This window comes from Chiloscyllium punctatum, chromosome 52 (assembly GCF_047496795.1).
Source record: "Chiloscyllium punctatum isolate Juve2018m chromosome 52, sChiPun1.3, whole genome shotgun sequence".
NCBI classification, from domain to species: Eukaryota; Metazoa; Chordata; class Chondrichthyes; order Orectolobiformes; family Hemiscylliidae; genus Chiloscyllium; species Chiloscyllium punctatum.
This window is the reverse complement of record NC_092790.1, coordinates 15,319,428-15,345,934: the sequence shown is the minus strand read 5'-3', so window position 1 is coordinate 15,345,934 and position 26,507 is coordinate 15,319,428. Positions and strand designations below refer to the sequence as shown.

Below are 26,507 nucleotides of genomic sequence, written 5' to 3'. Positions count from 1 at the left end.
GGTAGAATGTCCTTCATCTTCAGAGAGTCTAGAGCAAGAAATACGAGCAAAAGAGAACATTCCTTAACTCCCATTTTTCTCCAACGCGATGCATTTGTCAAGTAGTTCCATCATTTGCAGGAGTAAAACACAGTCCCTGTCAGATTGCAGTGCATTTTCTCACTTGACAACAAATGTGATGCCGATTTTAAAATGGGAGAGAAAAGAAAACCATTATCAAAAGATACAGAATACATTACAAGTAGAATCTCACATTTTAGAGTGAGCTCGGAATTTGGTCCCTTCACAAAATTTCGGTTTGTGTTTCCGATGGTATTGCAGATCTTCACAGATCCACATTGAGTCCCACACTAACCAATCAGAGTGAAGCTACCATTCCTACAAAGTAGCCAATCACGAGCCAGGCTTCCCCCCATCCCTCATTAGCATTGATGACGCCATCAGTCCGTGACGAGCCCGCTTTCCTTTCTTCTGTGTCTGACAATGAGCGGCGCTGGAGCTGAGGAAAAGAAGGTTCTGGATTAGTGGTGCTGGAAGAGCACAGCAGTTCAGACAGCATCCAAGGAGCTTCGAAATCGACGTTTCGGGCAAAAGCCCTTCATCAGGAATAAAGGCAGTGACTTTGCCAGAAACGTCGATTTCGAAGATCCTCGGATGCTGCCTGAACTGCTGTGCTCTTCCAGCACCACTAATCCAGAATCTGGTTTCCAGCATCTGCAGTCATTGTTTTTACCTTGAGGAAAAGAAGGGTCAAGTTGCTAAGAAGCGCGCGAAGAGGGCGGTAAGAAGAGGAGGCGGTCCAGGAAAGAAAGTTTCTACACCTACAAAGTGATGAAGCAGGTTCACCCCGACACCGGCATCTCCTCCAAGGCCATGAGCATCATGAACTCGTTCGTCAACGATATCTTCGAGCGTATCGCGGGGGAGGCTTCCCGCCTGGCCCATTACAACAAGCGCAGCACCATCAGCTCCCGGGAGATCCAGACCGCCGTGCGGCTGCTGCTGCCCGGGGAGCTGGCCAAGCACGCCGTGTCGGAGGGTACAAAGGCGGTGACCAAGTACACCAGCTCCAAGTGAAGGACCGTACTGCACTGAAACACACACACATCCACAACCCAAAGGCTCTTTTAAAAGCCACCTACAACTTCCCTGAGACAGCTGAACCATTATGTTTTGGAGTATGTACAATTATTATCTTTGCGGTATGTGTTCTATAAATGTGTAAATTCATGATTGATCGCTGACACGGTGCGCGTCTTATTCACGGATGTGGTCTTGATGTCTCTCCCCAGGCAGGGACTATGGGATATACATTTAAACGCCAGTGAGTCATTTTTCAGCTGTTTGTATCTGTCCTTGTTGGTCTTTTGTTATTTGATCAGTTCAGGAGCTACAATTCCCGGTGGGGCACGAACCCGAGGTTTCGCCCCCGGCAAGCAAAACAAAATGCTTCCCTCTGAGTCCGATTTTACTTTGTTTATTTTCATTTCCAAATCTCCGCACGGGTATTGTCCGGATGCAGAACCTTGCAAAATGCACTGAAATAAAACTAAAACAGCTGCAGAAGTGGCAGAGGGAATGTGGAACTTTTACCGATCTATGATGGTGTGCAATAGGGAGGGCAACTTTAAAATATTCTCGAACGATCGTGCTCACTATTAACGCACTTACTCGGGAGAACGGAATCTCACGTTTTGTCAGTATGTCTGGGTGCTGTTGAAATGTGATGAAAATGATTCGTTGCAGATTGCAGGGTTTGGCGCCTTTTTTGTTTCCGCTTGTATTTAATGTTTAGAAAATCCCAATTCAAGATCTGAAATGGGCAGGTTCCAATAGGCTAGGGACTGAGGTAGAAAGTTAATGTAGAGGGTACACTTTTAATGTAAAAGTAAATGATCTCGAGTCGTCGTGCATTCTTTTGTGTTTAAACTCCGTACTTGTTGGTACATATTGGCGGGCTTTTCAAATTGTGAAAAAAAGCAGTTGATGATTTGGCTCCGGTACTTTCCGCCCCCCTCCCCGTGCCCTCTCCGGATTGGGGAATGAAGCAGATATCTGATTGGTCACATTGTTCAGCACCTCCTAATATTGTTTCAATTCCCAATCAGAAACGGCCGCCCCACCATCCCTCCCGAACGTACAAGAGGCCGCAATGAGGGCGGAGTGCAGCATTCTCTGTGAAAGTGTTTGTGTGAATTTGTGACTATGTCTGGAAGAGGAGGAAAGGGCGGGGGGAAAGTTCGTTCCAAGGCGAAGTCTCGGTCGTCCCGGGCTGGCCTGCAGTTCCCGGTGGGCCGTGTTCACAGGCTCCTGAGAAAGGGTAACTATGCTGAGCGTGTGGGTGCCGGTGCGCTGGTCTATCTGGCTGCGGTGCTGGAGTATCTGACGGCTGAAATGCTGGAGCTGGCCGGCAACGCGGCCCGGGACAACAAGAAGACCCGCATCATCCCCAGGCACCTCCAGCTGGCCGTGCGCAACGACGAGGAGCTCAACAAGCTGCTGGGAGGGGTGACCATCGCTCAGGGCGGGGTGCTGTCTAATATCCAGGCCGTGGCCACTCGGGTGTTTTTCCTATCTTCCTGGTGGTGGAAATTGAATAAAGATTCATGCACTTTGTGTCCTTTCACTGTGTCTCACACCTGCGCACACACACCGTGGGTGCTGGGGAAAAAATAAGCACTACCGCACTTAGGCGGTAGTGTGGGGGTTAAGGAGAAAAAAAAGAAAAAAAAATATAAACAGGAGATTCAGCATTTCCCTAGTTTTGGGGACTGACTTCGTTGGCTGGTGTTACAGTTGGTTTTGGCTCCTTTTTTAGTAAAAAAAAGAGAAAAATAGAAAAAAAAATCCAGGCCGTGCTGCTGCCCAAGCAAACCGCCGCTGGGGGCGCCGCTAAAAAGTGAAGAGAGTATTCTTGAATCTGACAACCCAAAGGCTCTTTTAATAGCCACTCACAGCATCTGTGAAAGGAGCGAAACTCTCCCCTCTGTCGGATTGAATTTCTTTTCTTTAATTGATATCGGTTTCAGTCCCTGCTTTGTTCGATACTGTACTGTCGCTGTGTGTGTGATCTAATATGAAACCTTACCTCATGGCAGTTCATCGTTCGAGCTGTGACACAAGGAGCGTGAAACGTTTTTCATGGATAAATTATACACCCCAATTCTAACAAGGGTCCCAGTGCATCATTTTTATTGCTCTTTATATGTCTGTCATCTCGTGTCTTTAATTATCATCCGAAAAATGAATCACCCAGTTCCTGTACTCCTCGCTTGCCGGCAGTTTCACGTTTTCTTGAAGTGCATTTAGTAAGAGCTGAATTGGCTCAGTGCCGCAAGAAAGTTTATAATGAGTGGTCGCTGACCCTCTGTGCTTTTAACTCTGCGTTCCTGCGTAGGGCCTTTTCCCTGTCTGTAGAGAGGGAATATACTAGGGGTCGCAGAGTCATCTTCAGCATCTTCGAGTTGTTCAAGTTGCTCTTTAATACTGGACCAGTTCGGGAGCAACATGCTCCTGTGGGGTATGAACTTGATTTTGATCTCTGGCAAACAGGAAAAATGTCCTATCTTTTAATTCCACAGATAGAGTCATTTTACACTTAAATTTCCAAACACAGGGTGTTGTCTGATTGCAGAATGCTCTGAATGGGGCTTTCTGCTGTCGTTTCAAGGCTTTCAAAGTGAACTGGGAACAAACTAGAACATTTGCCTCACAGCAAGAGTCAGTTAAACAGCACAGAAACAGATCTTTCTGTCCTACTAATCCATACCCACTATAACCTCAAACTGGATTAGTCCCACGTGCCTGTTCTTGGCCCATAACTCTCCAAACCTTTCCTAATTTTGTACTTATCGAAATGTCTTTCAAATATTATGACTGTACCCACATGCATCACTTCCTTTGGAAGCTAATTCCATGCTAAACACATTGTAGTTTAAAAAAAGGTTGCTTTTTAAAATCTTTTTCCTTTTACGTTAAAAATATGCCTCGTAGTCTTTCAATCCCTTAGCATATGAAATACATACCTACCATTCACCTTATCTATAGCCTTCATGATTGTCAAAATTCTTATCACCCAGCAAGATCTTAGGCTCCAGAGAAGAAAAGTCCAAGCCTATTCTTATAATGGAAACCATACATTCCTAGCATCATTCTAGTAGATCTTTTCTGAACCATTTCCAGCTCAATAGTATCCTTTTAATAACAGGCTAACCAGAATTTGATATGGTAATCCAGAAGAGGCCTCGTCAACATCCTATACGACGTCAATATGACCTTTCAACTCCTGTACTCAAAGGGCTAAGCAATGAAGGCAAACATGCTAGATGTTTTCTTCACCACACTGTCGACATGTGATGCAAACTTCAAGAATATGAGCTGATCCACAAGGTCTCTCTGTTCTACAGCTCTATCCAGGGCCCTACTTGTAGTTGTATAAGCCCTAACCTTGTTTGCTTTGTAAAAATGCAATGCCTCAATAACTCCAACTGCCATTCCTCAGGCCATTGACTCAATTGATCAAGATTTCTTTCCAAGCTTAGATAGCCTTCACTATCCATTAAACCAATAATTTTGGTGACATCTGAAAACTTACTAAGCATGCCTACTATATTCTCATCTATATCATTTGCATATGAAAAAAAACAAACAAGAGTGGACCCAGCACCGATTGGAGTGGAACGCCATTGGTAACAGGCATCCAGTCTGAAAAGCAACTGTCCACCACCCCTCAGTCTCCTGCTGTTAAGCCAATTTTGTATCAAATTGGCACGCTTAACCAGAATCCCATGTAATCTAACCCTACTATTTAGTCTACAATGCAGAAACTTGTCAAAGGCATTGCCAAAGACAAAGTCAATAATGTTTACCACTGTGTCCTCAACTTTCTTGGATACTCCCTCAACAATCTCAATCAGCCTTGGGAAATATAATTTCCTTCTACCAAACCATCCTGACAATTCCTAATCATTCCTTGCCTTCTCCCACCACCCATCCCCAAACCGTACATTTGAATCCTACTTTTCAGAAGCACTTCCAACAATGCACCCACCACACAAGTCAGACTCACAGGTATGTACTTCCCAGATTCTCCTTATATCCCTTCTTAAAATAATGGCAAAATTTTACCCAATACCTAGTCATCCAGCACTTCAACGTAGTTACAGATGATGCAAATGTTTCTGCAAGGGGAATCATTATATCCTCCTTAACTTCCCATAATGTCCTGGGATACACTAGATCAGATCTCTGAGATTTATCCAATCATATGCTTTCAAAGACCTCCAGCATTTCCTCTTCAGTAATGTGCAGTGTTTTCAAAACATCAATATTTATTTCCCTGAGTTTGCTGCTTCCCAGTAAAAAACTGATGTGAAAATTCATTTTCTGCGTCTCCCATCTTCTGAAATTCAAACAGAACTGTAGAAGTGAACTGGATCTGCTGGTAGAAAAATGGTCCATGTCTGCTCACACAAAGTGGCTGACAAATAAAAAGGCAACCTGCTTTAGAACTAAGATGCAAGATGGCTGAAAGGAGATGAATTGACTGACAGTCTGTCCCAGCCTTAAAGTAAAGAAAACAATGAGACCTTTGAACAAAACTACTCCAAAGACAGTTGCCTTGGGCAGCAACCATCCCAGATCAGAGCATGCCACCAAGACAAACAAGGCAATATTCTCAGCTCAGTAATAAAAGGGTGATTATACCATCCAACAAATAAGCTCCAGGTGCAAGACATAGCTAACTGTTGGTCCTATAGCTACTTAGGGAGTTTAGTATGCTATTTCATATTAAACAGTTGTTTCTTAATTAATTTGCAATATCAAGCAATAATTTTAGTTAGAGTTTCTACAACATAAATATAGATACATGGAAACAAAACATTTATGCCTATGTGTGAAAGTTAGTAAGTTTTCAGAAGTAGGCTCATTCTCCCTGGACAAAATAGATTACTCACAATCATTAATCACAATGTACTAAGAAAGATTTATACCTAAACTAACCAGAACAGAAAACATTATTACAAATCCTATAGCAACTTGTTAAAATTAAATGCCTTTGGTATTTTTAACGCAAACAATGAGAACAGTGGATATATAAGAGGAATAACAGAATTTCATAAAGAAAGCACATGAGATAAAATAAATAACAGAATTCAAACTGACTGCAGATAAAGCCAGCCTGAGAGGCCTGAAGGAGTCTAGCAATTAACTTTGGAATGTGATGAAGAGGATGCATAGCAAGATGGCAAGGACTAGTCATTATAGTACCTGTTCAACGCCATTAGGCCATGGGAAGCCGATATCTGTTGAAGGAATGCTCATCATTGATTAGATGTTTTATAGGATTTGGTTTACAAAGTAAGAGGGAGGAGCAAAGTGATCAAGTTGTATGTGATTGTTAACAGCATATTTATAAAAATACTGATTTTTGTTATAAATTCAGAGTGTGTCACGGATTTCCCTTCAAAGGCTGACCTCTGGAGAGGATCCTTTGCCCCTGTTCCTGCTTTAACTGGGTTTCACATGAGTACACCCCCAATTGCCTGAGTTCTGCCTGCCTGCTGAGTTTGCATTCTCTGTCAGCGAAAAGGCTCTGACGACAATAACAACTACTTCTTTGATCTTTAAGGTGTCTTTCTCTCTCGGTCGCTTTCTCTCGCTCTCTCTCTAATTGCTAACTTGCTCTGCATGAATTTGTAGCATCTCTTTGAACTAATTTTAACCTTATCTGCCAAGACTATCTCATATCCCCCTTTTGCCTTCCTAATCTCCTCTCAAGAATGCCCCTACTATTTTCATACTGTTCAAGAGATGCATTTCACCCCAGTTGTCTATGTTTAATATATGATTGATTTGTATTCGCAAATAAAACATTGACTTTGCTGCTCCTCCAATGCAGTGCCTTTCCAGTTTCATTTTCAATTTCACTGGAATTCCCAGTTCGTGGCATTGTGGGCAGCACATGGACAACAGCTGTTCCAGAAGGTGGCTCACCACCGCCTGCTCAAAGGGGAATAAATTCTCGGCTCAGCAGCAACGTCCACGTCCCCAGAATGAATAAACAAAAACACCTGGGGTCTCTCGTTGTGACATACAATACATCACAAGGTTTCTGTCTGCAGCATACCTGATACTAACATCCTAAAGAAGGGCTGATGCCCGAAACGTCGATTCTCCTATTCCTTGGATGCTGCCTGACCTGCTGCGCTTTTCCAGCAACACATTTTCAGCACTAACATCTGTTGTCCACTGTAAACTGAATCGAGGCCTAGAGATTTTATTGCTGCTGCTCCAGGTCTGATTTTTGCACACGTTTCCTGAACCAGAAATAGGGACTAACACTGTGATGCAAGACTCTCTCAAACAGTTACATTCTGCCTTAGTAAGAGCGTTCCACTTATGTTACTTTCGGAAAGGAATTAATATTTGTGGTTGAAGGTCAGCAGGATTGAATACCACAGTTAATATAAGATCAGACGTGATGTTATTGAATGGTGAGCACAGGGGTTGGGCCGAGTGGCCGCCAGTTTCTCCGCTCCCTGGTCAGATTGTGAGAGAGCCGGAGGGAGGAGTTATTAACATGACCCGGGAATGAGCTCCATTGGAGCTTCATAAAGGGACAATGTCCCAGCTTGAAACCTTCTCTGCCCTTTCCCCGACAGTCCCAGTTCCTTTGGTCAAACTGGGAGAAAAGGGAATTGGGGGAAATTACCAATTGATGTTTGTTTCTGGGAAGCATCGGGAACAATAGCGCATGCGCGTTGCTGTCCCTCCTCCAATTCTGATTGTTCTTGAGTAGAGCAGCGCATGCGTGAGGCCCTCCCCCAGGGCTGCCATTGAGGAGCATTGACTCAGTGAGTGCAAGAGGTTTGTTTGAAACAGACCGCAATGGAGAGATCAGCGCCCAGGGAAGGGAGGGAACAGCAGGCTCCTTCCAGCAGCACATCGGGATGGGAGCCTGGGACACAGAGGGGGCTCCGAGACCGGGATTGATTCGGGGTGAGTTCAGGGAGAACCGGGGGCTGTTTGTAAGAGGCCGAGCGGAGCAGGAACTGGTCCCGGAACTTGGAGTGAGCGGGCTGTGGGGAAGAGAGAGGCCTTTCTCGGGCTGTGTGTGGGCCTGCTGAGGGAGACAGAGCGGGAAGAAGCTGCTGTGGGACATTCTTGGGGTTTTTAATCCCCTAAACACTGTTGGGAATTAATTGTTTGGCTTCTGTTTCCTGATGTTTGTTACGAATAGACATTGAATTGTTCGGAAATAAAGGGCAGTGTATCTACATGTGATAAAAGTGCCCGTTGTTCTTCCTTCAGTTTTTTGGGGGGAACTGGATATTGAACTGTGTAATCATTCTATTTTTGAAGCTGTGCATATGTTGGTTAGTTTTCTTTCATCTGAGTAAATTGTTTCAGAATTTCGCAAAAGGAGCTCAGTGTTGGTTTGTAACCAGACCTTGCTCTGTTTAAAAGCAGAAGTATCATGATCATGACCTGAATGTTGCGTTGATCAGTTGATGTCTTTCTACTCGGAAATGATGATATCGCTCTTTTTTTTCCTCTGGGCAAATGTTTGATGGACCAAGATAATGTAATATTTCTTCAGGTACAAAGCCAAAGTATGACCATCTGCTTTTAACAAACAGCAGGTATGTTACAGTTGTCAGATTGGAGAACATCCTTTCCAGTCACAGATACACATTGAGCTCAATTTCCAGAAGTATGCATTCAATCCAAGAGTCACACAACTGATGAAATATTTTTTAAAAAATCTCTTTATACTCAAGGCACAACAGCTCAGTTCCAATAATTCCATTAAGCATAACCAGTTATCATTTGCAACATCAGAAGAGGGATACACTGTATCCTCATATGAAATATACATTCAGGAATTACATTAATCCACATGTAGTGAAGGCAATTTTAAAGTTACAATCAAGGTGAACAAATAAGTCATGCTGTTACATTGTTACAACATGGATATATGAAGATATTGAGTGCAGATGCAGAAGGAAACTTTGATATTTTCAGTAACTGAGAAAGTCAAAATTACGTTTTTGATAAATCATTGTCCAGGAAAAGACCCAACAATTAAACTATGTAAATTCCAAATGAACCTCTGAGCCAAACCTGATGTCGAGAGAGTGCTCATTGCGTGTGTATACACCCACAACCACCATCTCCATCCCACCCCCATATGTGTGCTTGCGCATGCACACACTATTCCATCTCACACAGCTACTGACTGACAAATAGTTGCAAATTTGTAGACCATCCTGAAATACACATTACAACATCTAACAGTGATGAAAATCCATATACACCCCAACTAGCAGAAAACATTTCACCAAACTGATTTCAACTCTTCGATCACAAGTCAAAGAGATCGACAGCACAGAATATTCAAATGATTAAGTCTGCACTGATCAAAAACGGTCTATAACAACACAGTTGATTGAAAGGGATTAGAATCATTAACTCAATCAGTATTCCATTTCCATAGATTTTTCATGGCAGCAGAGAAGTTGTCATCCCCATCTGTATCATAACGCCATTCTCCATTTCATCATTTTGTAGGATTTTTTTTTTAAGTCCAGGAAGAAAGTTTTTTTTCTTGTCTTTCAAAATTTGTTTCAAGAAATCTAGGAAGAACCCTGCATTCATCTTGACTATCTCTTCATTAAACTACGAAAAAAATCAAGGAATCAGGATATAGTTTTGTCAAGGAGTCAATGGAATCTGATCATTACTATTTAAGACATTGCAGAAAGAAAGAAAAAGCTAAAATTGATAGGTTTGTCAAGCTGCTCCTTTATTTTAACCAACAAGAGTTGATTGTTTATTAAATTGAATTTGACTGTTTAAATATTCTTCACCGATAGTGGAAAATAAAAGACCTTTTGTTTTCCCCCGCCCTACCAGAGAGCAACACAGGAATACTGCTAATGGTTTGCACCAGATCCTGTCCAGATTGGTAAATAAAATAGACTTGGCCAATTCTCTTTTCTGCAGAAGGGGCATTGTCTTCAGTCAGCTGCAATGGAATTGAAGCGTTCACTTAGGTGCAAATTGATTTGGTTAATACTGATCATTAATTCATTGGTAAAGTATGTCACAATGCAAAAACTGATAGCATTCTGAAAACCAGACCTTGATATCCCCACTGTTCATGGTTAGACTCTGAAATATAGGAATTACAAAAGTCTATTGCTTTTCTCCCCTTGATTCCGAAGAAAGGCACAGATGCTTTTCTACTGTAATGTATTGCATGTTCACCTGTCCATGGATCCTATAGGCTCTAAAACTAAAGAACATAGGCTGTGGACATTATCCAACCACATGTATGAGGCCAAATATTAGATATAGAAACACATCCACTTTCACTGACTGGAGCTGACTCCAGTGGCAATGGATACAACCTCATTCATGTCCAGTAGTAGAAATTTAAACAATTAATTATGCTTGCAGTTACTAAAAGTGACATGTTTCAATTCAGACAACACTGAACCACTGTGAAATACAATAACCAAGAATAAGGACAACATTGGTATCAAGTATCAGAGACTGATCGGTTGAATTCAGTTCTCACTCTTGGCCTGGTGCTGATGCAAACACACTTTATCCACACTCACATTCTTGTTGAGGGCCTGAATAATACAGAAGAATTTCCATACATTTTAATGAATGAAACACTGATTAATAAGGCATTAAACCTACCTCGAAGTGTATCAGATCATGACATGCAGAACTGGAAACATAAGGAGATAGACAGAAAATGTCAGTGTGGTATAGACCAGTACCACTCCTTTAAAGTGCTACAGATTGGCAGCACAACAGAAAACCCACTCACTCAGCCAGTTGATGGAGAAAGGGAAAAAAAGAATGAAATTTAGGCCCAGGTATTTCCAAATATGGACAGTTATAAATTGACTCACCAAACCATTAATTGCTTCAGTTAGTGTTACATGTTACATTTTACAGAGTCCAGCAGCAACTGATAAAGACTCCTGCAAACACAAAATGTAAAAACAAAAGTCTGAAAATAATAACATCCAGATTCATGGTAAAGGTAAACATTGTGTTTGGGGGATTAATGTTGGTTCAAAGTGTTAGTGAATATTGGTCAAACAAATACAACTCAATGTGTAAAGAGAATGAGATTCACACACTCCATCTGATGCTGTTGCATACGCAACCAAACTGGCACTATAGTTATTCAAAGGCAGAATACTGCAGAACTAATCTCACACTAGCAATTACCTTGAGATACTTGTGATGAGTGGATGAAGTTCAGACACCCAACAATTAGTAGAAATTAGTATGGAGAACAGATGAACAACAGAATGTCCCAGTGCAGACACAATGGGCTGAATGGCTGTATCAATTCTGTGACTCTAAATCACAAAATGCAGAAGAGTTTAAGGCCCAATCACAACACCCTTAAAAACTACGATCACAGAATGAATCTCAGTCACAGAGGTTTTTTTTTGCTAAATTCATTCATGGGATGAGGGCATCACTGGCTAGGCTAGTATTTATTGCCCGGGGGTAGATTGATAGCTGCTCTCTCATGTTCACTCTGCAGAAACTGAAAAGGGAGAGAATGATACATAAATATCCATGCGCACACGCACAAACTAACCTAACACATTCATTTAGCAAACACTGGCAGCTACAATCTGCTTAATGCATTTGCACATTTATAAACGAGATGTTGACAGATACAGATTCATAACTCCATCCTGAGATACCCAGAGCAGAATATAACAGGGACAGATTGGTCAATCGTACACATGTGCACACTGCAGGACATTTCAGAGGAAGACTGATAACTACATCCTCATCATCAAAACTTATTGGAACAGATTAATAACACCCCCTGTTTCAAATCGCATACATTGACATGTACAGTTTGATAATGACACTCATGTTTACAGCACAGAAACTGACAGGTAGAAATTAATAACAAAAATTGCTGGAAAATCCACAGGTTTGGCAGCATTGGTGGAGGGAAATCAGACTTAACATTTGAGGTCTAGTGACCCCTCCTCAGAACTAACTCTGTGCATTTTCCTAGCTACCATTTGGTCTTCTCTATGCTGGGGAAACTGAGTGTAGATTGGGTGTCCACTGTGCAGAACACCTACATTCTGTCCAGAAAAAAATGTCCCTGAGCTTCTAGTTGCCTGCCACTTCAACATACCACCCAGTTCCCTGGCCAACATCTCTGTCTCAGGCTTGCCGCAGTGCTCCAGCAAAGTTCAGTGCAAGCTGGAAGAATAGCACCTCATTTTCTGCTTGGGAACTCGACAGCCTTCTAGACTCAATATTGAATTCTCCAACTTTAGAGCTAGAGCTCATTACCCAAAACTTCACACACCACGCAGTGTTATCATAGTGAGTTTTGGTGTACATTGGAAGACCCTAACAGTCTCCATTAATAGCTATTACCATCCTCGTCTGACTGTGATCCACTAGTTTGTCTGTCCAAATGTTCTTCCCTCTCTTTGGATTTTATCTCCATCCACCATTTACTCCCTTACCCTTCAACACCCCCAATCTTCTGCACAACAACTCATATTTTCCTGGCTACCATCTCTTCACAGGAAGGGTTAAGAGCCTGGAAATTTTAACTCTGATTTCTGTCCACAGACTCTGTCAGATCTGCTGAGCTTATCCAGCAATTTGTTTTAGTTTCTGATTTCCAGCATCTGCAGTTCTTTTGGTTTTCATTTAGAGATTAATAACTACACTTTCATACTCACAGAGCATAAACCACCAGGGAGAATTGATAACCACATTCACATGTTCGCAAAAAGAAATCTGTCATGCAAACATTGATAAATGCACTCAGATTTACATTATAGATCCTGACCGGGAAGGATTCTTAACTAAACAAAACATACATGAAGCATAAACTGATAGGGATTGTTAAAAAGTAAATTCTCATATTCACGTATGGCAGACTTAGACTGACAATTATCCAAACACATTCAGTTGAGTACAGTTGTTGGGAGGTCACCTTGCAGCTGTACAAGACACTGGTTAGGCCACTGTTGGAATATTGCATGCAATTCTGTCTCCTTCCTACAAGAATGATATTGTGAATTTTGAAAGGGTTCAGAAAAAATTTACAAGGATGTTGCCTGGTTTGGAGGATTTAAGCTATTGGGACAGGTTGAATAGGCTAGGGCTGTTTTCCCTGGAGCATCAGAGGCTGAGGGGTAACACTATAGAAGTTTATAAAATCATGAGGGGCATGGATAGGATAAATAGACTAAATCTTTTCCCTGGGGTGGGGGAGTCCAGAACTCGAGGGCATAGGTTTAGGGTGAGAGGGGAAAGATATAAAAGAGACCTAAGGGGCACATTTTCATGCAAAGGGTGATATTTGTATGGAATGACCTGCCAGGACGATGTGGTGGAGGCTAGCATTTAAAAGGCATCTAGATGGGTATATGAGTAGGAAGTATTTGGAGGGATATGGGCTGGGTGCTGGCTGGTGAGACTAGATTGGGTTGGTATATCTAGTTGGCATGGACAAGTTGGACCAAAGGGTCTGTTTCCGTGCTGTACATCTCTATGACATTCACTAAGCAGATTTCCTCAGGTGGCTAAGGGAATTCAGCATGTCCATAAAGACTCTTGCAAACTTTTATAGGTGCACCACAGAAAGCATCCCATTTGGATGTGTCACAGTGTACTATGGCTTCTGTTCTGCCCAAGACCACAAGATACTACAGAGAGTTGTGACTCAGCCCAGTCCGTCACTGAAAGCAGCCTTCCATCCAAAGGCTTCACTTCCACTTCCCCCTGTCTCAGGAAAGCAACCAACAACATGAAAGACCCATCCGACCCCAGTTATACTCTCCTCCATCCTGGTCTGTCGGGAAGAAAATACAGAAGTTGGAATACACCATCCAACAGATTCAACAACTGCTTCTCCGCTATTGTTAGACTTTTGAATGGACCTCTAAATTTTGATGCTAATCTCTGTCTGCACCTTCTCCGCAGCTTTAACACTGTATTCTGGATTCTGTTCTATTACCTTGATGGACTTTGGGTGAGATGATCTACCTGTAAGGTGCACAAAACAATACTTTTCCATTTATCTCAGGACATGTGATAACAATGATCAAATTAAATGAATAACTGCAGTCTTATGTTTGTATAGCAGAATCTGAGGGTACAGGCTGATAACTACAGTCACACAAACTGATAGGAAAAGATGCATAAATACACTCAAAACACTGGAATTACAGAGCCTGAGAGGGTAATATTGATCAGTAAACTCACATTCACAAAGCAGAAGCTGATAGCAACAGATGAAAACTCAGCTCACACATTCACATAACAGGGATAGATTGACCATTACATATTCACCAAGCAGAAACTGACAGCTGCAGATTGATAACTATATTTATGTATTCACGCAGCAGAATCTGAAAGGTACAGATTGAGTTACTCACTTTGACAAGGAAGAAATTGACAGGTAGAGAATGATAACTGTACTCCCACATTCACATCACTGAAACTGACAGCTACAGTTTGATTAATACACCAATATTCACAGCAGAATCTGATAGGTACTGATCAATAACTGTATTCACATATTGACAGGAAATAAATTGACAGGGACAGGTTGGTATCGACTCTCTCAAATTGACGTAGTAGAAACAGATTGACAAAGACACTCTGGTGTCAAATAGCAAAACCTGACAGGTACTGTTTGATAACTGCATTCACACATTGGTATAGCTAAAGCAGACAAATAGAGATCAATATCTACATTCACACAGAAGAAACTGATGGGTACAATTTGGTGATTGCATTTAATATTCATACAGCAGAAACTGACCGGTAGATACTGGTAATGACACTCACCTTCTCATAGCTGAAACTGACAGGTTCAGGTTGATAACTACAATCTCAGATACACAGTAGAAACTGTTCAGGACAGATTGGTCTGTAAACTCTCACATTCACAGGGCAGAAACTGACAGGTACATATTGATGACTAAACCCTCACATCCCCATCAGTGAAACACACACGGACTGATTTTATTTACTTAAAATGTTTTTAACAACCAGTCCCTGCAAGTTTATTGTGTGGGTATGAGTTTAGTTATCGATCTAGATCTGTCAATTTATGCTATGTGAATGTGTGAGTGTAGTTATTAATCTGCCCCTGTCAGTCTCTGCAATGCCAAAATGTAAATTTATTAACCAGAGTGTGACAGGGACCAATTGATAACTACATTCACTCACGTTTGCACAGCTTATTTTGACAGGTACAGGTTGACAGCTGTATTCCCACATTCACCTCACTGGAACTGACGAGTATGGATTGATAAGGGAACTCTAAGATCCAGACACACACTTGTATTGTGGAGGTGTTGGTTAGTATCTGGTTCTCAGTGAGTTGGTACAGATACTTTTATTACAATTACCAGACAAAGAGCAGCTCAGGCCAAGAATAGAATCAGATCTGTAGTTCTGTTGGACTTGCTGGTTTGAAAGAAAAACAGCCTAATGATTATTAAATGAATGTTGCATTCAAACGTTGGTTGATTTACAGGAGATATCTCTTCTGTCTTCCTCCAGACAAATACTTGAAGGACCAAGACACGTTCCCTCGGGGCAAAGCCAAGTCTGATCAGTTCCTTCTAACAAACAGCAGGTATGATACCGTTGTCAGACTAAAGAACTTCCTTTCCACAGTCACAGCAGTTTGAATTAGATACACGTTCAGCTCAATTTCAAACAAAGAGTCAAATACCACCAAGGAATTTCAATTTTTTTTATCTCTCTCCATTCTCCATGCACATCACCCCATTTCGAATAAATGTTATTATTCACAGCCATATAGTCATAGATTTATACAGCACCGAAACAGACACTTCGCCGGACTCATCCATGCCAATCAGATATCCTGAACTAATCCAGTCTCATTTGCCAGCACATGGCCCATATCCCTCTAAACCCTTCCTGTTCTTGTATCCATCCAGGTGCCTTTTAAATGGTGTAATTGTACCAGTCTCCACCAATTTCTCTGGCTGCTCATTCTATACATACACTACGTGACATTGAAAAAAAATTGCTCTCCAGATTCCTTTTAAATCTTCCCCTCTAACCCTAAACCTATGCCCTCTCGCTCTGGACTCCCCTGCCCCAGGGAATAAATGTTGTCTATTTATCCTATCCATAGCTCTCATGATTTTATAAACCTCTATTAGGTTACCCCTCCAAAAACAACCTTAAGCCTATTCAACATCTCCCGGGACCTCAAATACTCCAAACTTGGCAACATCTTTCCGATAATTAAGAGACCAGAATTGCATGCAATATTTCAACAGTGGCCTAACCAATATCCTGTACAGCCACAACATGATCTCCCAATTCCTGTAATCAATTCACTGACCAATAAAGGAAAGCATGCCAAATGCCTTCTTTGCTATCCTATCAATCTGCAACTCCACTTTCAAGGAGCTATGAACCTGCACTCCAAGGTCTCTTTGTTCAGGAACACTCCCTAGGACCTTGTCATTAAGTATATAAGTCCGACTAAGATTTGCTTTCCCAATATGCAGCACCTCGTATATAGCTGAATTAAAGTCCATCTGCCACTTCTCAGCCCATTGGCCCGTCTGATCAAGGTCCTGTTGTAATCCAAGGTAATCATCTTCACTGTCCATTACACCTCCAATTTTGGTGTCATGTGCATACTTACTAACTATACCTCTTGTCAGGTGGGTCATTGGGCTGAGGAGTGGCAGTTGTAGTTCAGTTTACATACATTTTGAGAAGGCAAACCAAGGCACGAATTCCACACTTAATGGTAGGGCACTGGGGAGTGTTGCTTAACTAAGAAACCTCAGTGTGCCAGTGAAGATTTCCTTGAATGTACTCCAACAGGTTTATTTGGAAGCACTAGCTGTCAAAGCACTGTTCCTTCATCAACTGCCTGATGAAGGTGCAGTGCTTCAAAAGCTAGTGTTTCCAAGTAAACCTGTTGGACGAAAGCCTGGTGTTGTTATTTTTCACTTTGTCCACCCGAGTCCAATACTGGCACCTCCAAGTCCATGAAAGTAGTTGCAGATACACAGGGTGGTGAAGGGGGCATTTGGCGTGCTTGCCTTCATTGTTCAGGATATTGAGTGGAGGAGTTGGGAGGTCATCTGGTGGCTGTGCAGGGTATTGGTGAATCCACTTTTAGGAGATTGTGTACAACCTGCTGCAAGAAGAATGTTATAAATCTTTACTGTACCACCTCCAGTTTAACAAGGATGTTATAGAGATATAGTCGTACAGCATTGAAACAGACCTTTTGGCCCACCGTGTCCATGATGTTCAACAACCACCAAACTACATTCGTCCCACTTACCTGCAGTTGGCCCATAGCTGACTATACCCTGGCTTTTTAAAAGTATGCCCGATGCTGCTTAAATGCTGTGAGAGTACTCAATCACCCTCTCAGGAACAACGTTCCAAACTTTGCCCACCCTCTGGGTCAAAATATTTTTCTCACATTTCCTCTAAGCTGTTTTCTCTTCCACTTCAACTTGTGCCCTCTGGACTTAGACACATCGGTCACGGGGAGAAAGATTCTCTCAATCTACTCTGCCTACATTTCTGGTCATCTGGTATTCTTCAGTCAGATCCTCCCTCAGCCTCCTCTGCTCCATGGAAACCAAACCCAACCATCTAGTCTTACCTCATTAAAGGAGACTTTCCAACCCACTGCACCTTCTCCAGGACAATTGCATCCTTCTGATAGGGTGGTAGCCAAAACTGCACACAGTATTCCATCTGTGGCCTAATCAATGTTCTATAAAATTGTAGTAAGACTTCCTTTCTTTTAAATTGTATAGCTTATGTAATAAAGGCCAGCATTCTGTATGCTGCCTTCAGCAGACTGTCTGCCTGTGCTGTTTCCTTCTGGGATCTATAGACTTGTATACCAAGGTGCCTTTGTTCCTCAGTACTCCCTCGGGACTTACCCTTCATTGTGTAATTATTTCCCTTGTTAGACCTCCTAAAATGCATTATCTCACACTTATCAGGAATATCAGAGCCATTGTTCTGCTGGTGATACTCTCACTGTAGCCTGAGACCAGCCCCCTCTGTCAATCGTACTGCCAATTTTCATGTCGAAGAAGAAAGAACAGTACAGCACAGTAACAGGCTCTTTGTCCTCCAAGCCTGCACCAGCACATTTTGCACTTCCACACTAAAATCTCATCTATAAATATAGTAATTATGCATTCTACATTCACATGCAAGTCGTTAATGTACATAATGATCAGCAAGTGTCCCAGCACTGATCCCTGTGGGACACCGCTGGTCACGGGCTTCCAATCACAAACACAACCCATCACCATCACACTTTGCATTCTGTCTGCAAGCTAATTTCAGATCCAGTTTGCTTAAGACTCCAAGAGTCAGTCTTAGACCCAGTCTTTTATATGGGTCTTTGTCAAAGGCTGTCAGGGTGGCCTGTACCTGCCAGAATAGAGTGGCCCACATCTGTTAACACAAACTGGCCGATAAGTGGAAAACAGAATTAAACAACAGTTTCTGCCATTGTCTCTCACGTCCTAAGCACATCAGCCTGTTCACAAACAGTCAGACATAATGATACCATTGAACAAGCCACTCAGGACAGTAAAAAGGACCCAGCCTGTTCCCATTTGAAACAGTTCTGATCAGCAGACCCAAGGTCTGATAAACCAGTAACTCCAGCCACATTAAATGAAAGGAAATTGTGCCAGTAAATGAATAGGCACCAGATGTTATATACAGCCCACTAATCACCTAAAACAACTGAGGGGGCAACAGCTAAAGTTATCTTATCCTACTCAGTTTCATAACTGTGTGACTTTACACATTTTAACTAACTTTATAAGAGAAATTAAAATTACAAATTTTTAGCAAGTAATGCAAAATTAACGGTTTTCTTTTTTTCTTCATATATAGTAAGGACTGTGGGGCATGTAAGAGTAGCAATAGAATTTGATGAAAATTAAATACAATGAATAACAGCATCCAGGATATCCCGCAAGATAAGCGCGACTGACAGAAACCTGAAGGAGTATAGCAATAACTCTGGAATATGAACAAATAGGATACATAGAAAGATCCCAAGGCCGAGCGATTACACTATCTGCTAATCACCTTGAGATCATGTTAACCTGGAGCTATCCAATGAATGCCCATCATTGATTAGGTGTCTCATAGGATAGGGTATGCAAAGTTAGAGGGAGGAACATATTAATCATGTTGTTTGTGCCTGTCCACAGAATGTGTACAATAAATACAGCTTTTTTTTATTGATCTCTCTTCTGACGCCAGTCTCATGGGAAGATCCATTGGCCCTCTCCCTGCATTAACTGGTTTTTGCTTGAATAAACAGCTACCATTTGCCTGAATCCTGCCTGCCTCCTGAGCCTTTTATCTCTGGTTGGGGGTTACGCTCCTACAGAGGCCTTATTGTTGTCCATGTAAACCACATCAACAGCATTACTCCGATCAGTATGTTTCGTTGCCAGGACTGGAGGATTTGAGTTATGGGGAGAGGCAAAATAGGCTGTTGCTTTTCCCCCTGGACTGTCTGAGGCTGAGGTATGACCTTACTGAGGTTAATAAAATCATGAGTGACATTTGAGGGGGTGAATATGCAAGGTCTTTTTTTTTCTAATGTTGGGGAGTCCAAAAATAGAGGGCATAGGTTTAAGGTGAGAAGGAAAAGATTTAAAAAGCACTTGTGGGATTACTTTATCATTGCAGAGGGTGGTGCTTGTATGGAATGAGCTACCAGAGGAAGTGGAGGTGGTGGGTACAATTACAACCCTATGTAAGCACCTGGATTGGTACACGAATAGGAAGGGTTTAGAGGGAGACAGACCATATGCTGGCAAATGGGACTTGGTCAGATTAGGATCTCTGGTCAGCACTAACAACTTGGACCAAAGGACCTGTTTCTGTGCTGTACGACTGTATGACACTCTGAAGGCCAGACCTTGATATCACTACTCCCAGTTAGATTCCACATTATCAGAGTTGCAAACGTCCATTGCTTTTCCCACCTTGACTTTTAAGAACAGCACAGGCTCATTTCTGTGGCAATGTGTTACAGCTTTACTTGTCTGTGAATCCTACAGATACAAACAATTACAGAAAATAAGATCTTTCCCATTCACTTCAGGAAACATGAACTGAGAACTCTGTCCACTCCCACTTTGCTAACTGGCTGTCCACTTTACAGCAAACATTTAAACTGTTCAGCAACACAATGCAGGAAGACTGAAGCAGGGTCAAGTGAGTATGGGCATCCTCCCTGTGTCATAACTGTTCCTTTCAAAAAATTTTTTTATATATAAAATAAGTGTGTATACGCAATGGAGAACAGCCTGAATAGTCAACATTAAATTTTAGTTTCTAAGTTCTTCACTGGACAATGTGGCTCTACTCTGTGGCAGCCTATCACATCGGAGCTGAGTTTTGAAGGACCAGTCCCATTGAATAGCACAGACTGACAGGTAGATAGCAATTCCCAAGTACACAAGCTGTACAAGTGAATGGAAGAGCAGAGCAAATAGTTGCTGACTGTGCCAGTTATTGTTCTTATTAATGTAATGAAGGGTGTGAAGGAAACTGATTTCTGAATGCAATAAAGAATGAGATTATGTCAATACACAGTGGGTATAGAATAACTTGCAAAATTCAGAAATACTGCCAGGTTAATAGGTCCATAGGCAAAAATAGAAAAATCATGCCCACAAGAGTCACCTGTTTGGGAGAACGAGCATTTCATTAATGAAGTTAAACAGGACAGGGTAAGAGTGAAATATGTCAGTCCCAGTGAACTTCCAATCAAATTTAAATAGATGGTATCACATTGGTCAAAAAGTAAACTCCACTTGTTTGTTCAGAAATACTGAACCCCCTATTGCATATGCACAATGTATTCCAGTTAAGTAGGGAAAGAAGTAAATAAACATTCAGACTAAGTATTCATCCAATTATCTTACTATGTTTTAAACTTGCTGTCTGACTCTATGACTGTATGTAATTCATGTATCAATTCTGTTTGTCCAGACTGGAGGAATTAGATAGCAGGCCAAGTGTCAGATTGAAACAAATATTGCAATTTAATTCATTTCCACAAAATGAAAACAGAACACGTCTCTTACAAAATGACTGAATGAATACTTTGTTTTCAAGTGGTCCAAAAGGAAATGAAATATTGACATGAAAAGGTACACATTCAGACAGATCCCTAGAGATTATTGGACACAGAATGAAAAAGCTCTCAAAGTGGTCTTGTTATAAACATGTGAACAATAAATTCAAAATGCACATTCAGAATATAACTTACAATCATAAACCCTACCATAGAATAGAAGTTGTGGAAATTGTCCAAATTGCTCTATACTGTCAGAGACTGACAATGGTATAAAAAGTCTAATCTTCATTTAAGCACATAGAATTTCTCCAGTGCAGATAGAGGTCATTTAGCCCACCCCCCCTGCAACAACTCTCCAAAGTGGATCCCACCCAGATGTAGACCCCACCCAGTCCCCATAACTCCACGTTTACCATAGTTAACCCACTGACACTGCACATCCTTGAATAATACTGGACAATTTACCATGGCTCATCCAGCAACCCTGCACATGTTTGGACCATGCAGAGAAACTAGAGCACTCGGAGGAAACTCATGGAGACACGGGCAGAATGTGCAAACTGCACACAGATAATGAAGCATGGTTGGAATTGAATCTGTGTCCCTGGCACCACTGTACCACCATGCCATCCTGATATGGATGGCAATCGATGAAATCATGTTGAGGAACAGAGATTTGAAGTAAAAAGAGCTCCTGCAGTTTCTGCAAGTGTCATGTTAAACAGAGACAAATATATAAGTACACTCACTTATTCACAGAACACAAACTGACAGGTAAAGATACTTTCAGGTACAGATGCACTCATCCATTCATATAGTTGAAGCTGTCAGGGATAGACTGATGATTGCACAAACACATTCACATTGCAGAAACAGACAGGTACATTTTGATAATACATTCTCATATTCCCAGAGAAAAATCTGACCGGTATATATTGATAACTACATTCTTACACTCACCTAGGACCTAATGAGGCAGATTAATAACTGACATTGCATTGACACAGCAAAAGCTGACAGGTAGAGACTGATAATGACACTCTTAATCACACAGCAGAATCTGACATGGACAGATAGATAATCGGACCATCATCTTCACATCACAGAAACTGACAGGGAGAGATAGATAACTAGACAGTCATATTCAAATTGGAGAGATCAATAACTACACTTCCATATTCACAGATCAGAAACTGACAGGTACAGATGGATAGGTGAAAGTGAGGACCGCAGATGCTGGAGATTAGAGTCAGGAGTGTGGTACTGGAAAAGCACAGCAGGTCAGGAAGCATCCAAGGAACAGAAGAATTGAGGTTTTGGCTGAAAGCCCTTCATCACTACAGATGGATAACTATAACATACATTCGCATAGCAGAAACTGACGGAAAGATTGACAACCACACTCATACATTCACGCCGCAGAAAGCAAAAGGTACATTTCAATACAGACCCCCACATGTTCACTTGGCAGAAAGTGGCAGGTAGATATTGATAACAATGTTCAAATTTTAACAATGCTGAAACTGACATGGACAGTTTGATAATTAAACAATCACATTCACAGAGCAAAAACTGTCCATATTCACATAGCAGAAACCAACAGGTCATAACTTCACTCAAGTATGCATATATGAGAATCTTACTGAATATGCGAGTAGAGGTATTACTACTCACATATTCAGTAACTGGAAACCAACACGTACAGGCAGATAACTTCACTCAAGTATGCACATCGCAAAAACTGACCGGGAGAGAGTGACAACTGTACTCACATATTCACATTGCAGAATCTGCAATTTGTAGATTGATATATAGGCTCTCATTGTAAGTATAAAATGTTTGGGCATATTCTCACTGGAGATCTCCCCCCTGCTATTGGGGTGGCACAGTGGCTCAGTGTTTAGCACTGCTGCCTCACAGCACCAGGGTCCCTGGTTCGATTCCAGCCTTGGGTGACTGTCTGTGTGCAGAAGCTGATATTTATAGGGTATGGGAGTGGAGGGTAGTGAGTCCTACCTGAGTCTGTCCAAAGTGGTGTCTGGTACATTCAAAATTGTAGGTACTACATGAAACACATTCTTATGTCAAAGGGTGACACCTTCAGAGTAAAATAAGTTACACTTCCGAAGGTTTGAGTTTCAGTCCAGTAACCTACTGATATGTAAAGACTCTGAAATAGGGTTTACAAAAGTGCTTTACATCCCAGAAACAGACAGGCACAGATTGGTGTTGAGAGTGTGGTGCTGGAAAAGTACAGCAGGTCAGGCTGCATCCGAGGAGCAGGAAAATCTATGTATTCGGCATAAGCCCTTCATCTAGATGTTTCAGGCATAAGCCTTCTGATCCTCAGCATCTGCAGAACTCGCCTCTCTTAGGGGCACAGATTGCAGGAATATTTAAGTGGCTGGCAAATAGCGTAACATTTTACCGCTTACATCAGTGTTTGATGGATACAGAATAAAACCTGTCTTGAAGTAACACTAATTGACTATTACATAGAGGACCAGAGTCTGAATGGACAGATGCTGAGTTAATGCAAAACATGTAAATAAGGACAACAGATACAACGTTAAAGTGACACATATATAGCATGCTAACAGTTGCTGGTTAACACGCATTTGCATAACACTGAGAAATGCTGTAAATTCCTATATGAAGCTGCACAACGCCTGAGCAGTTATCGATAGGTCTCTGGGCCCACAGTTATCAATCAAGTTCTCAAAGATATATTAATCCCACATTCAAGACGTGACTCAACTCTTGACTCAAGAAAAGTATGACATAGAAACTATTTCTTTCCATTTCTCTTTAACTCTGTGCAATTGAGAATGAGTTGCATCGACCCCAAGCGTAGAAAATACTCACGGTCAGGTTCCAGCGGATTGTGTAACTTGACAACAAATGTTATCACAATTTGAAATGGATGAGTTTTTTTCATACAGTGATAAGTTGTGTGTGAATTCAGAGGAAACTGAGTGACAGACAGAGCAGGGCAATGTCTTTGATCATCCAGCTCCGCCTCCACTCACTCCAGCCCAACTGTATCTGGGACTGAACCTTTTCTCCCCAAAGCTGACTCTTCCTGAGCAGAGGATCTCATGCATGAGGCCCTCCCCCAGCGCTGCCATTGAGAAGCATTTACTCAGTGAGTGCAAGAAATTTGTTTGAAAAAAAAACGCAATGGAGAGATCAGCACCCAGGGAAGCAAGGGAACAGCAGGCTCCTTCCAGCAGCACATCGGGATGCGAGCCTGGGACACAGAGGGGGCTCCGTGACCGGGATTGAGTCGGGATGAGTTCAGGGACAACCACGGGCTGTTTGTAAGTGGCTGAGCGGAGCAGGAACTGGTCCCGGAACTTGAAGTGAGTGGGCTGGGGGGAAGAGAGAGGCCTTTCTCGGACTGAGGGAGGCAGAGCGGGACAAAGCTGCTGTGGGACTTTCTTGTGGTTTGCAATCCTCTGAATCCTGTTTTCATTTTGTTTCCCGCTCTGTCTTGAGGTTGTGTGGATCAACTGTAGGAGTGTGATACTCTTGTAAAAGGACATACACTGGGGCCTTGGTAAAAACATTAGAAATAGCATTTTTTTATCCTCTTTTCAACAAGAAGTTGGGGAGTTGGATATTGAACTGTGTAAGCATCCTGGTGGTTGAGTAGTCCCATTCATGGTGCTGGGTAGTTGTTGTTCAGTTTCTGGATCTCACTCAATTGGTATCAAGTTAAAAATCTCACAGCACCAGGTTATAATCCAACAGTTTTTTTTTGGAAGCACCTGATGTGTGATGTTTAACAGTGTGCACCCCAGTCCAACACCAGCATCTCCAAATCAATTGGTATCAAATCACATGAAAAACAAACAAAATCTCCAGACAAGGAGCAGCTTAGGGCAAAAATGGAATCAGATCCGTGGTTCTGGTTAAGTTGTTGTCTTTAAAGAAAAAAAACAACAAACATCCTAATGAAGGTGCAATAAATGTAACAATCATCAGTTCAATCTTGCCAGACTAGCCTCATGCTGATTTACAGATGGTGTCTCTGTCTTCCTCCAGACGAACACCTGAGGGACTAAGACACTGTCATACTTCTTCGGTTCAAAGCAAAGTGTAACCAGCAAACTGTGCTCACTGACAGGGCAAGAATTACCGAAGAGTTGTCGAGTCATAGAGACATATAGCATGGAAACAGACCCTTCGGTCCAACTTGTCCGATGCTTCCAGATATCCTAACCTAATCTAGTCCCACTTGCCAGTATTTAGCCCATCTCTCTCTAAACCCTTTCTATTCATATTGTTAAAGTTGAGATCACCCAGGGAATCCCTTATGGACTCAGACTTATTAGTCTCTTTTGGTTCGTCATGGAGATCTGACAAACAGTTTAATTTTAGCCTTCCCTTTTATTTACCAATAGCATCACTGTTATAATGTAACATTGACACCTAAGGGCCAGGTTAGCTAAGGTTCTACAACCTGAGAAGAATAGGATACCAACTCTTCCTTTAAGAGCCCTCGCAGGCTACTCCACTCTTCTGTCACAAACAGGCTTCCTGTTTACAAAGTTTTACAAAAAACACTGCATGTTCTTAATTAGACTGACAGTGGGAAGGCAGTAATTCGTAAGGAAGAAAGGTTAATTAACAGGTCTGTGTGCACTTAACTGATCACTCCCATAGGCCCTTAGCCATCCATCAGGTGGAAAAAACAGATCCAGCCGAGTCACTGCCTGTTGGTGAGGTAAGTCCCTGTCATAAAGAGGTATCAGTCTAAACTAAGTGGGAGAGGTCATAAGGGAACCTTGCACATGTCAGAGATCATTATTTTTCAAAAAGGCTTCTTAGTGAGGAGGGTAAGCTTTGACCATAAAATGGCTTCCTGACAGATTGTGTCGGAATAATTTTTAAGCTGGGAGGAGACTCCTGCTTTTTTTCTTAAACACAGCATCATTCTGTATCTGGGGCTGAACTGTTACCACAAGGTTGAATTTTAGTCTCAAATTAAACATGCTTTCTTTTCAGGGTTGTGATTCAAATTCAAAGAAGACATAAGATCTGATGAGTTAGAATTGACAGTGGAGCAGTTACGGTCTGTAAGAACACTAAGTAAGTTAAAGCTTCATCAATATTACATTTTACAGAGTTTGCATTTCATAATCAGCAATGGCTACTCAATCATCATTGAGTCCAAAATGCAAATAACTTCAAAACATTCATATCACACACACACACACACACACACACACACACACACACACACACACACACACACACACACACACACACACAATAAGATTCCTTTATAACTAATAGGACCCAAAGGACCCAACCATTTATT

The 26,507-nt window shown here is 41.8% G+C and overlaps 2 protein-coding genes across 7 annotated transcripts in view; both read left to right on the top strand.

The window, feature by feature from the left end:
• The first annotated feature begins 829 nt into the window (after positions 1-829).
• Positions 830-1,098, top strand: LOC140470858 (histone H2B 7). The gene has a single exon (XM_072566820.1). The coding sequence runs from the start codon at positions 832-834 to the stop codon at positions 1,075-1,077; it is 246 nt and encodes an 81-aa protein (XP_072422921.1). The 5' UTR covers positions 830-831; the 3' UTR covers positions 1,078-1,098.
• A 6,750-nt stretch (positions 1,099-7,848) lies between these two features.
• The window catches only part of LOC140470724 (histone H2B 1/2-like), a 698,799-nt gene continuing 680,140 nt past the window's right edge, over positions 7,849-26,507 (top strand). For all 6 annotated transcript variants that reach the window (XR_011956634.1, XR_011956633.1, XR_011956635.1 and 3 more), the window contains exons 1-3: positions 7,849-8,001; positions 15,601-15,676; positions 26,192-26,275. The gene's annotated coding sequence lies outside the window, so the exon portion shown is untranslated. The remainder of the gene's footprint in view (positions 8,002-15,600; positions 15,677-26,191; positions 26,276-26,507) is intronic.

Excerpts from the sequence above, each read along its gene's own strand:
- LOC140470858 (XM_072566820.1), top strand. The coding sequence starts at position 832 with ATGAAGCAGGTTCACCCCGACACCGGCATCTCCTCCAAGGCCATGAGC.